Here is an 11,696-nt window from a genome sequence, read left to right as displayed (position 1 = left end):
ATTGTAATTTACGCCATGCTTCCTGTTTCATCCTCAGATCGCAATCTAGATGCAGATCTTGATGGGATTTTTACCAGAATGCGTGAATGTTGAAATGTTTGTTTGTTAACTTAAAGTGTATATATGGCAATCATTGGCCTGGTAGACTCTTACATATAGGGAGTCTGCTTTATCTTGCTTGATGAAATGAGTGGATCATGATTTCAATTGCAATGCTCACCTACTAAATCGAGCCATGAAGCTACCATGTCAGTCTGCCATCAGGGGGGGGGGGGCAAAGGCATGGAATGAACTAACTCATGGAAATTGCCATAGAAAGTCCACTCTCACAAAGTCCAGATCAGAGTATGCGCAATCTATTCTTTAAGTGTCATACAAAAAGAGTGGCCAGATGTTTAACAGAGTATAATTTAACATTTTTCAATAAGCAAGGTTCTGGTATATTTGGATCAGTTTTTGAAATCGAGTTTTGAGCGTCTGAAGAGAGATGGGGTATTTTACAAATCCTATAGCCTTGTAGAACACCATCAAATATTATCTTTGCGGCTAGTAGAAAAAAACGAAAATTTGCAATCTTAATTTGAGGTCAGTTGAAAGTTGTGAAAATCGATGCGATTCTGCGCAAAATCCGATTTGGGATGTGATTTATCGATTTCACAGGGTGCTGATTTGTAACTCTAGCGACTTTTTTTGGTATCATATAGTTTAGTTGGGCCAAGATGAAAGAGCTAAAATGTGGATGAAATCATGGACATCTCCTATTTCATACTCTTCTTTCTTCTCTATTAGCATTTTTACAAATTAGACAAAATCTTAAACCGTGCAAATCTCACTTTATTGTAGCAAACCCATCCTTTGTATCTTATTGTGAGTTGGTCTATATATTGAATTCAACTGTAAACGAGATATAATACATGACAGCGATGCCATTTTATCTTGCTGGTATGCCATAGAACACTTACTCACATTCTTTATATATTCGCAAGTCCAATTAACTGTCAGTTCATCTACAACAATTAGGATTTATCACAAACAACCAATTTTATAATTTAAGCAATACAGTAATCACAACAGACAGACAGGTAAAAATAAAACTTCTTTAACGTTCTGCGAGACACCATCGATCCACCTCATACCCCATTCCATGTCCCTCTCTCTCTCTCTCTCTTTCTCTGTTTTTCCTTTTTCCTTTCTCTCTTTCACCTCACGCTTTTTATCCACTTGACCTCTGCCTTTTTGTTTCCCTACACAACTCGCTTGCATGTTATAGCCACTGACACTAACATTCAACATCATTAGAAGATCAAACAATGGCTCAAAATCCACGCGGCACTCATAATCCATCCAATCTTAGCAGAAAAAGACCTCTCGCCAATGAACATCCAACCACGCAACATGAATTTGTCGACAGTAATCCCCTGGGTATCCAAACTAGCAATATAACCAATTCTAGCAACAAACCATCATCTAGTACCAAGAGAAAGAGGCAGCAACCTCTTGCGGCAGTGCCTACAGCTGCTGTTGCTACAAGTAGCGATAGCAGCACCAGCAACACCATCAGCTCCAGCAATGTGTATATAAACCTCCCTCACAAGATGCCATCTCAACGCAGTATTCCAGCCTTTCTTCACAAGCTATACAAGTATGTTCTTACCTCTATCATTTTTTTTTTGGGAAACAAGCCTTGAGCTTTATAGATACTCCATTGTGAGCAGGTGGATAAGTGGAAGAGGGGGGGGGAGGGTATTTAAAAAAACAAAAGAAAGGAACGGAAAGAAAAAGAACAGGGAAGAAAGATTAAGAAGAGCACGGAACCTTTATATATTCCACACTTGGAGAGGCCATCTCTTGATAATGTAGTTGTTAACACGCTTTATTCCTCTTTAGCATGGTAGGAGACCCCTCTACGGATCCATTTATTCGATGGTCTGTTGACGGCAATTCATTTTTAGGTAAGTCTTGAAGGAAATCTCGATTAGATCTTTGATACAAGAAGGTTCCAACTCATTCTTTTGTTTTTTTTTTCCAATTTGTCTAGTGGAGGACCACGAGGAGTTTGCGCGGCTTATTCTACCCCGTTTCTACAAGCACAACACCTTTGCCTCATTCGTCCGCCAGCTAAACATGTACGACTTTCACAAGGTGCCTCATTTGCAACAAGGCGTGTTGCTGACTTGCAACAGCAATCCCAGTGTCGAGATTTGGGAGTTCAGCAGCCCTAATTTCCAACGAAGCCGTCCGGATCTTTTGATACTGGTTACACGAAAGCGAAATCGAGATCGCCAAGAAGGGAATGCAGATTTTGCCAACTTGGGCGCGTTGGTTAAGGAGATCTCTGCCATCAAAAAACACCAAACCAACATTACGGCTGACCTTCGAAACCTTCATCACGATAATGAAATTATTTGGCAAGAAACACTCGCTGCTAGAGAGAAACACCAAAAACACCAGCAAATCATCTCCAAAATTATGCAGTTTCTCACTGCCGTCTTCTCCAATGATCACACCCTGTTGACTAATCTTACGAACCAGGAGACAGTGAATAGCAATCAACAGCCTCAACAACCAGCAGTTGAAAACAGCAAGCATCACCACGGCCATAAGCACTCACATAGTAGCAGTATCAAGGGCCTCTCGAGATCCATCTCTCAGTGCAATGTCTCCTCCTCGAATCGCGATAGTAGCTGTGATAGTGCTCTGCGTAGCTCTGATAGCGCTTTAGGGAGTTCTGATGGTGGTGCGAATAGTAGCGACAGTGGTAACAGTAGCGGTAATGGAAGTGGGAGTGATGGTGATGAGGAATCAAAACCAAGCGCTTCAAAGGCACAGAGATGTATGTATGCTCTATACGAATTATTGTCATCCAGTTATTGATATCCTTAACCATAGCCGCCAATACTACTATGTGTGCTACCAGCTCTTTTACTAGCCCTCCAAGCTTCAACAGCCTTCAAGGTAAAAAAAAAAAAACAGCTGTATATGGCTCACATTCATACCACCATACTCAAACACATCACATGTTCCAATAGACCGTAAGCAAAAAGGTAAAGCTTGTGCTTCTCAAATGGACGCCGTTGCAGTGACAGAACAACCCATGCCTTCGTTCAGTCATCACGATATGGGTCAACCTGTTGCTCGTTCAGCGCAAGCCATCACCAACGATATAGATCAGCTTCAAGAGAATGTCGAAACGTTGGCAGCTCAGCTTGGTATTGACCCAACTCAGTCTACTGGCGACTACTGGACCGATTTCGGTGGTTTCTCTGACAACTACAATGGCATGATCAACTCTGCAACAAGGGCAGATAAACAGCGTTTGTTTGATCTGGCTGATGGTAAAAAGAAGACAAGGCATCATCAACTCCTGCCACAAGAGCAACCATCTGAATACCTCTCAGTATCTCAACAACAACAGCAACAACAACAACAACAACAACAACAACAACGCAATGACATACATTCCAATAATGCCCTTCTCTCTCCATACGTCCATGAACAACGCACCTACAAAAACCAAGATACCTATCTGCCCAATGACTATTCATCGCCAACAGATCAATTGCCAAATAGCAATGATTTCTCTTTCCAGCTGGGTCATCTGTTGAAAGCTGCGGATGGCATTCTCAAGCATCATCCAGGCGAGAGTTGGGCAGCAGCATTTACCGTGAAGGAAACAAAGACAGGGCATCAGCCACTGAATGCAAATTCTATCCATGTATCGCCCGTGCCTAGCAACGTAACCGCACCTTCTTTTTCATCACATCATTCACAAGCACCAACAAGAAATCCAACATCTTCATCTGATCTTTACAATACATACTACAACGATAATACTCTAATCTATACTACGCCTGACAACAAGAGCACTCTGCATCAAGCACAACCAAATTTTGCATCTGTGAGCCCACAAAGTCATCACCTTTACTTTCGTCCCGATCAAGCACAACAACACAGCAACAGCACTGTGAAAAATACAACCACACAGGATGAATCCCATCACCATTCAAAGCAAGTGCCTCACACAACTCCTTGTTATGTGGATCCTGCCTCTATAATACCACCGCAATCACAATCATTACAACAACAGCAACAATCACTCTACAAACAGCCACTCTCATTATATCAACCCAATAGCTTTTCCTACTCTCCACAACAAGCACCTCCACCACCACCGCAACCTACCGCCGTGTATGCGCAACAACGAAGAGCAGGCGCCAGCCTCGCAGAGACATCTTTTTCAACAGATCAATTAACGCTATAAAAAGCTGATCGAACGGCTTATTGCTAGCGTTTATTAATCAACATGATTGTATTTCTATGACCCTATTTATGAAACCCCCAAACATGCATATGCTATGCTTTCCCTTCACTCTCGCCTCCTTATCGTTTTGAAATTTACTGCAAAAAAATATATATATATATATATATATAAAAGTGCTTGATATTGTTCTTTATTTATTCATCAAATATGGGGTAGAGTCGGTTAGTAGAGTGATAGCGTTTTGAGTTGGCTGTAGTGGGTATAACCATCTACTGTATAAAGGGATTAATAATAACAGGCGTTGTTTTGATCATTTCGGTCTGGCTACAGGCTTCTTGTGGCAGCAGAATAACTGCTGAACCTGGTCATCCTCGATGATATCGTTCCTTTTGATAGTGTTGGCTCAGAAAGGTTTACATGTCAAGATAAATCACAGGTTCCAAGTCCCCTAGTTCAGCTACCAACATTTTTTTTTCTTGCTCTTTTTCAGGTTGATGTAGTGCATCGAAAGCTGATAGAACTGATGTCTTGTAGTCATGTCTTTTGATAGTATGTTCGTTCTTTGTTTGATCTTTCGGCTGTAACGACGTTGTCTGGGTATTTAAAACTACATTTAAAGCATCATCCACAGCTAAGCTGTCATCTGAATTATTGTCGTCTTTTTCATTGCTGTCGTGTGTGTTTTTTTTTACGTGTCTTTTCAATGAGTCAGGATTGGGGTAGTACTTCTCGTTACAATACGGACAGACAAAGACCCCTTTGTCATTCCTGATCACCCTTTTTGAAACTATTAAGTCAAATATTCATTAGTATCAAAAAAAAAGGACGTTAAGCTTCCACTTGCCTCTATTCAACTCAACAGTAATTTCTTTGGAATGAAAGCGGTAGACATGGAGGTTTAAGGCTTGTTTTGATGAAAGCGATCTTTCACAATCTTGACAAATGAAAGAGCTCATAGAACGGGATGGAGACATTGGGCTCAGACGTGTAGAGCGCAATAGAGTTGCTGTGCAGCCAGGTTGACAGAGATTGTTGAATGATGTGAGATTTCTCGAAAAGCGTGGACCCCGAAGGACGAGAAGCCAACCCAGGATGGTCGCGTAGAGTCTTGAAGCACTGTGTTAAGCACAAAGAATAAAAGGATTATTATTTGTAGCTTATAAAAAATGTTCGATATTATAAAAACAAGAAAAGATTTATTTGAATAAGATCAGACACAAAAACTAAAGATTTATTGATGAAGACAAGAGTTATTCTATTTATACTAAGTTCTGAATGCCAAAGTAGCAATTTATCTTGTACAACGCTTATCACATCTGGTGAACCTCAGTATTTAGATAGCTGAGATGCACTTCACTTAGCATAGCTTGTCCATGTTGTTGCACAACACAGACATATCTACCCATCAAAAATACCTTAATCTTTATAGACAGTTGTAGCCCTTCTGGCACAACACACTGAACCGGACAAAGTTCCACATCGGATGCATGAGTATGTACCGTGAAAGGTTAGATGATGCGCCGTTTGCTACGAGTTTCCTTGGGAGCTACAACATAAAAAGTGAAAATGTGATAATATGAGCTGGTAATGACCGAGCGAAAAAGAAGATTGATAGAATAGATATCTTTTTCATTGTCTTTATATATTCTTTGAATTCGATCAAAATAAAAGTTCAAGAAGAATCTAGCATAATAACATTTCCTATTTTGTTCTTCAGGTCTAATTATCAATTCTACATATGAAGGTCGCACAAAAGAAATTTCAAACGTTGCCCTGAATCCGTAGAAACATTTTGACTTCATATTTACCATAACAATAATCTTCATTTTTAGGGTGAAAAAGGCATTCGTTTGATATCTTGATGTTTTCCATGAGGGGTACCTCATGGTTTGGAGCCAATCTTGGTCGATGTTTTTTTGAATCCCAAAAAAAAAAAATTGAGCAATGTGTCAATAAGTAAATGCTAGGTGAAGGCAACTGTTTGGTGCTATTCTGGCGACCCAAAACGGCTTCGAACATGAGAGATCATTAGTCAAATGCACATAAATTTCGTTGGGGGGGGGGAGGTTTGCACACTTTTGAGTAGTAAGAGGTAATGCAAGTGTGCTGCCTGCTCATATATGAGTTATTCCTGATAATACATTGGTAGACCACCTTAGCAGATGCAAATTCATAGGCACAGATCATTTATGGAGACTTTTTTTACAATTCATATTTACAATATATATATATAGTGGAGACAGAGGAAATTCAGCGCCGAGGAGTCATGAAATCAATATCAAAGTACTCTGTATTGTAAATTCGACGGAAAGGAGCAGCTTCGTCCATGAGTGGGGGCACAAGATCCATATCGTATGTGGTGGGCGTCGCTGCACCTTCATCGTAATCACTGTACAGAAATCTTCGTTTCTGGCGAGGAGGAGAAAAAGGCGCCACAGTGATATCTTGAACATCTTCTTGCTCAAACTTCCGTTTGACAGAGGGCGAGGGGGGTGATGCCGATACAGTGCTTGGACTTGGAGGAGGAGGTTGATTGCTGTCTGCTTGCGAGATGGGAGGTAGATACCAGTAAGGAGAGTCCAGTAAGGGGTTGTGCAAATGTCTCAGCATGGTATTTCGGATGTGTGGCAATTGGCATGAGTCAGTCATGTAGTTGAATTGCATTGGTGCCACAACAACAGGTGTTGAGATATAATTCATGGTATTTCTTGTTGTGAAGCTGGTATGTCGTGGTGTGAAAGTGGTATTTGTCATTGTTGCCTGTGGTTTAGGCTGTGAGACTTCGTGAGGAGTATCAGGTACATCCCGTAGTGGATCTGGAGTAAGAGGACGTGGAATATAGTTGGGTGTTGCAACTTTAGTGCTCCCTTCCTGTACGTAAATGTTGTCAGCGGGACCTTTTGTACTTGCCGCGCTGTTATTTGGAACTTCAGGTTCTGCTGTGTTAAATTCATGGGAGCTTGTTTTACTTGTAGCAGCATTCACTGATAATGCTTCAGCAGTGACACTTGATGTAGCAGCAGCAGAGAATAATGATGTGCCTGACAATATTGTTACGGTGTTTGACTCATCAACATGAACTGAGCTTGTTGATTCTTCCACGGATGTTGGCTGTTCAGCGAAAAGTGAGCTCGAAGGTCCGTTCAGTGTGTCTGGATGATCAGGGACGACTGGAATGGATGATTCTTCTACATTTGGTGGTTGTTCAACAGATACTGTGTTTGGTGATTCGTTCACAGCTCCTGGATATTCAGGAATGACTGGACTTGATGTTTCTTCTACATTTCGTGGTTGTTTTATATGCGTTAAAGTGGATGATTCTTCTAAAGCTCTTGATGATTCAAAAGAGATTGAGCCGGATGAATGTTCATAAGAATCTGAGGTGAATGGCTCTTCTACAGCGTTTGATTCTTGGTTGACTGAATTTGACACCATTGAATGTAGGTTATGGAGAATAGACTCGAAATGGTCATTGAGTTGTCTGATTTTTTGTGATTCCACAGAAATAATATTTTGTAGAGGTGGAGGAGAAGGCGGTGGTGGTGGTGGTGGTGAGGAGGATAACTCTGCGCTGATCTCTTTAGCTGCCTTGGTTGCTTTACTGGTAAAAGTGTTGTTGGTCTCTGTATTCAAATCAAAGGATTGATTTGCTTGAACGATGTTGTTCTGAATTGTAGCTTTAGGCAAAGTTGAAATCTTGCCAACATCTAAGAATAGTTGTTGTTAAGGTAGTTTTCATTCATGCGCTAAAATTCAACTTACCAGTGTGCTTCATAGTGCTTTCGAGGACAAAAGTGGAGAAGGTAACCATGATTTTGATCAAGTTAACGCCTTGATAGGCAGACAATTCACTTTTGCGAATAGGAACACCATTGAAAAGATGAGTATTTTGGCGGATTTCCAGGAGCCATTTATAGACGTTGGTAATAAACTTTAGTTTGCTTGCATAGGTGTGAACGGTCAAGGTTGGCAACAGCTGCTTCTTGACACGGAGTCTGTCTATTTTGCGAAATAGAAATAAACAGATATACTCCATAGCCTTGTCGTTGCTGGTGGCACGATGAGTGAAGAGCTTTTCGTCCAACTCGATAATGCCTTTGCCATGTTTCGATTCATCAAATCCTAACAGTTTTAGATTGTGGATAAGAGTCTTGATGGGCATTTTGTGAACGATGCTTATCAAAAGAGTTGCAGAATCAGACAAATCAGTGTGGATTGCTTTTGAGTTTATCGAAAACGAGTCACATAATGTAATAGTAGTGTGCATGTCAAAGTTCAAGCGTCAAATGTGCATGATGGATCTAAGCCTATACTATGCTGAACCTTAAGGCGACGCTACAAATATACCCCCCCCCTGTTATATAAGACAAGCTTCAAGCTTTCTAATAGCGTATACTTCAAAAAATCAATGAACATAGTCTCGCAGTAAGAGATGAAAAATAGCATGTTGCATGGGATGTCTGAACACATTGTAACGACAAAGTATGCAATCCTATAATATATTCCCAATGAATACTTTGACATAAGTTTTAAAAATGCCTTTATCACATATTCAAATAGTTTTTAAGCCAGTGGCAGTAGTCTGTTTTAAAAGAATCAATGAAATGCACACTGTCTACCTACCATATAGAAATGCTACAAATCATGATTAGGAAGTTGCGATCACCTATGTTTTGATGGTTGGTCGAGTTGACTGGCGCTGTCAGATACAAAAATCCCCAACAAAAGTAAGCTAAAGAATTCAATCTAAACTATTGTCCCTTTGAATTCATGTTCCCGTTTGATTAGCATCCCAATCATCATCATAGTTGTCATCATCAAAAAGGCATTTTGGTCAGACAGCAGCAGCGCCAGAATATATTTAAACTCAGAATATTTTTCTGTCTTTTTTCGATTTCTTTAATTTGTTTTGTAGGATTCGACTATATAAGTTATGATGATCGGCCCGTGCTTCCTAATACATTCCTGGAGTACTTTTTATGGCGCTTTCAGTGGTGCCTAGTAAAATAGATGTTTTGACTGGGCTTATTGAGCAATTTCAGAAAATATGAAAAGGGGTTTTTCGCCAAAATGTCAACATTTTGCTTATGAATGCCTCACAAAAGTGGTTTCGGAGGCTGCTTTGGGTTTAGAGAAACATTTTGATTACATATATACCATAGTAAAAGTTGTCATTTTTGAGGTCAAAAACGCAATCGTTTGATTTTCGATGAAAACCATGAGGGATACCATGGTTTTTGGTCGACTTTTGGCCGTATTTTTTGACTCTTCAAAAAGTTGAGCAAAGGTGTCAGAAAGTTACTGCTACTCGATTACAGTTGTTTGGCGTCATTTTGGCGGCTCAGAAAGGCCTACATGGCAAGATATTAAGGCTTCAAAGCTGCCAAATTTCGTTGCGTTTTCTACTTTTTCTTGTCAATAGACGCGTTTTTGTTATGAGACAAAGGCGTAAAGACATTTGAATTCATTATTCTAGATTCAGAGTATGCTGTGACACCCAAAAGTCAACTGAAAATATTAAGTTGAATGGCACTGTTATATCGCTGTATCATAACACGATGATATAGCTTATCAAGAATGAGGCAGCATCTATCAGCAAATCAAGGACGCAAAAAAGTATTTCAGATTGATCTAAAGCTCATTGACTACAAAGAGTTGATGGAACTTGCTGTCCAAGTGTATGCGGCATTTAATGAACTATACGACGTGTGGTTATCTGCTGTGCAGAGCATTGCTGAACTCGATGCATTGCCGGCATTGCCAAAGGGATCTATGAACATTGGAGGTAAGGTGTCTCGTCATTTACTGGTAATTATATCATACATGCGTTCTACCAGAGTAAAGTATCTCGATATTATGTAATGTAGATGTATAATACCTCAGGTTCAATTAACATATTGTATTAATAGCGAGGCCACCGATTTCATATAAAGAAAGTAATCACAAAAAGAGAAACAAATTGTACAGTACTTCACATCAGGTACTGCTTCAAGGGTTGCATAGCAGATATTGTGGCCTATCCTTGAAAAACGATTTCCTAATGATTTACGAGCTGTTGATATTATTCTTTAATTGCTGATCCAGCCAGACAACAAATCAGTAGAAAGGATGCAGTAGCGTGTGTTTTGCTACACTATTAACAGCTATTTACCGATAATTATTTTCATGGTTCCCAATAACTCATTAAAAAAACGGTTGCTATTAGGCACTAAAATCTCAGTTCAGAGACTATTTCAGGTTGTTAGGATGGTCCTCTCAATTTGGGATTTTTTTTTATAGAGTATCTCGGTTCATTCCGTGTATTAAAAGTATTGATTTCTTTGCTTATGGTATTGACTTTTATATCCTGTCTAAAAACGACCACAGATTAAATATTTGTATGATACGGGCTCATTTTGTCCCGAAGAAAAAAAGGAATATGGCTATGTCTCGTAGCTACTTTGCAACCATGACAACTGAATGATGTGCCAAGAGCTTCCGGGTGCGCCTGATTATTTGCCAGTTACAAGCACTGTGATCATCAAGACGACTTCCGACAGGTTCAAATGCATCTCAACAAGTAGAAACGTGGGTGAATTGGAGATTGCTTGCAACCCAAATGATATATAATTGCAATGAGGTATATTTTGACGATCGTCTGTGCAACAGAAATTTATATCATTCGCTACCTTTTGATGCATTCAACACGATGCCCATCATAACGAAAGTCTCTCAATCCCGAGCCTTCATAATCATCTATTTTATGCGCTGGTTGGATACAGCAGGGCATACAAAAGCTTCTTCAAGTGATGCTACATTGCTTGCTGCCTCTATTATAATTTAGTGCCATCCTCCATTGACAAATCTGCTTAAATCTGTTAATTCAGCGTGTTGCTGGTGTGATCAAGATATGCAGCAGATCAATTTGGGCTTCCACATTTTTCCTAATGAAACATCTCATGTTATGGAAGTCTTGCTCTAGTACCCAGTTGCTTTGAAACTAGTGCCCATTTGTAAGCAAATGAGAAGCATCTTCCCATAACTGCATCTCTCTGAAACACATAATCTAATAGAGGAAAAAAACGATGCTTGAAACATAGATCAAGATAATGTACATCAAGCGGGATCATGTGTCCGTGGCAACAACAGTATTATTTGATGTAGCTACTTTTATAGGGAATGTCATATGTGCTATTTAAATGGGGCAATCAACTACCGAGATTCAGGGACATCTTATCATAACAATGATGATATGCGGTGTGTGTATATATGTATATACAGCAAAAAAGACATGTGAAATTACGTAATGGGCAATTATGTGTACAATCTAAATGTGCATCTACAAACACACAACGCTAAACGGGCAAGATTCACACCCAAAAGAGGGCTTACACAATTTTCATGATACATAATGCTACATGTCACACCAAGAGATTACAAAATCATACAGAAACAA

The 11,696-nt window shown here is 39.8% G+C and overlaps 3 protein-coding genes across 3 annotated transcripts; 2 read left to right on the top strand and 1 right to left on the bottom strand.

Annotated features, from left to right (window-relative positions):
* Window positions 1–1,310: 1,310 nt before the first annotated feature.
* Window positions 1,311–4,261, top strand: ATC70_007387 (uncharacterized protein; the record flags this gene model as incomplete). Its single annotated transcript, XM_064826647.1, has 5 exons — window positions 1,311–1,642; window positions 1,888–1,952; window positions 2,039–2,833; window positions 2,890–2,955; window positions 3,030–4,261. 5 exons carry the CDS (start codon window positions 1,311–1,313, stop codon window positions 4,259–4,261), a joined length of 2,490 nt encoding a protein of 829 aa, XP_064675704.1.
* Window positions 4,262–6,511: 2,250 nt separating this feature from the next.
* PFK1_1 (6-phosphofructokinase, alpha subunit) lies at window positions 6,512–8,423 on the bottom strand (the record flags this gene model as incomplete). Its single annotated transcript, XM_064826646.1, has 2 exons — window positions 6,512–7,968; window positions 8,024–8,423. The coding sequence occupies 2 exons, from the start codon at window positions 8,421–8,423 to the stop codon at window positions 6,512–6,514; spliced, it is 1,857 nt and encodes a 618-aa protein (XP_064675703.1).
* A 1,415-nt stretch (window positions 8,424–9,838) lies between these two features.
* ATC70_007385 (uncharacterized protein) lies at window positions 9,839–10,123 on the top strand (the record flags this gene model as incomplete). The annotated part of the gene is made up of 1 exon (XM_064826645.1): window positions 9,839–10,123. One exon carries the CDS (start codon window positions 9,839–9,841, stop codon window positions 10,121–10,123), a length of 285 nt encoding a protein of 94 aa, XP_064675702.1.
* Window positions 10,124–11,696: the final 1,573 nt, after the last annotated feature.

Source organism: Mucor velutinosus (assembly GCF_035048745.1).
Source record: "Mucor velutinosus strain NIH1002 chromosome Unknown tig00001553, whole genome shotgun sequence".
Classification (NCBI taxonomy): domain Eukaryota; kingdom Fungi; phylum Mucoromycota; class Mucoromycetes; order Mucorales; family Mucoraceae; genus Mucor; species Mucor velutinosus.
The sequence above is the reverse complement of the archived record's forward strand: the minus strand, read 5'-3'. Positions and strand labels throughout refer to the sequence as shown.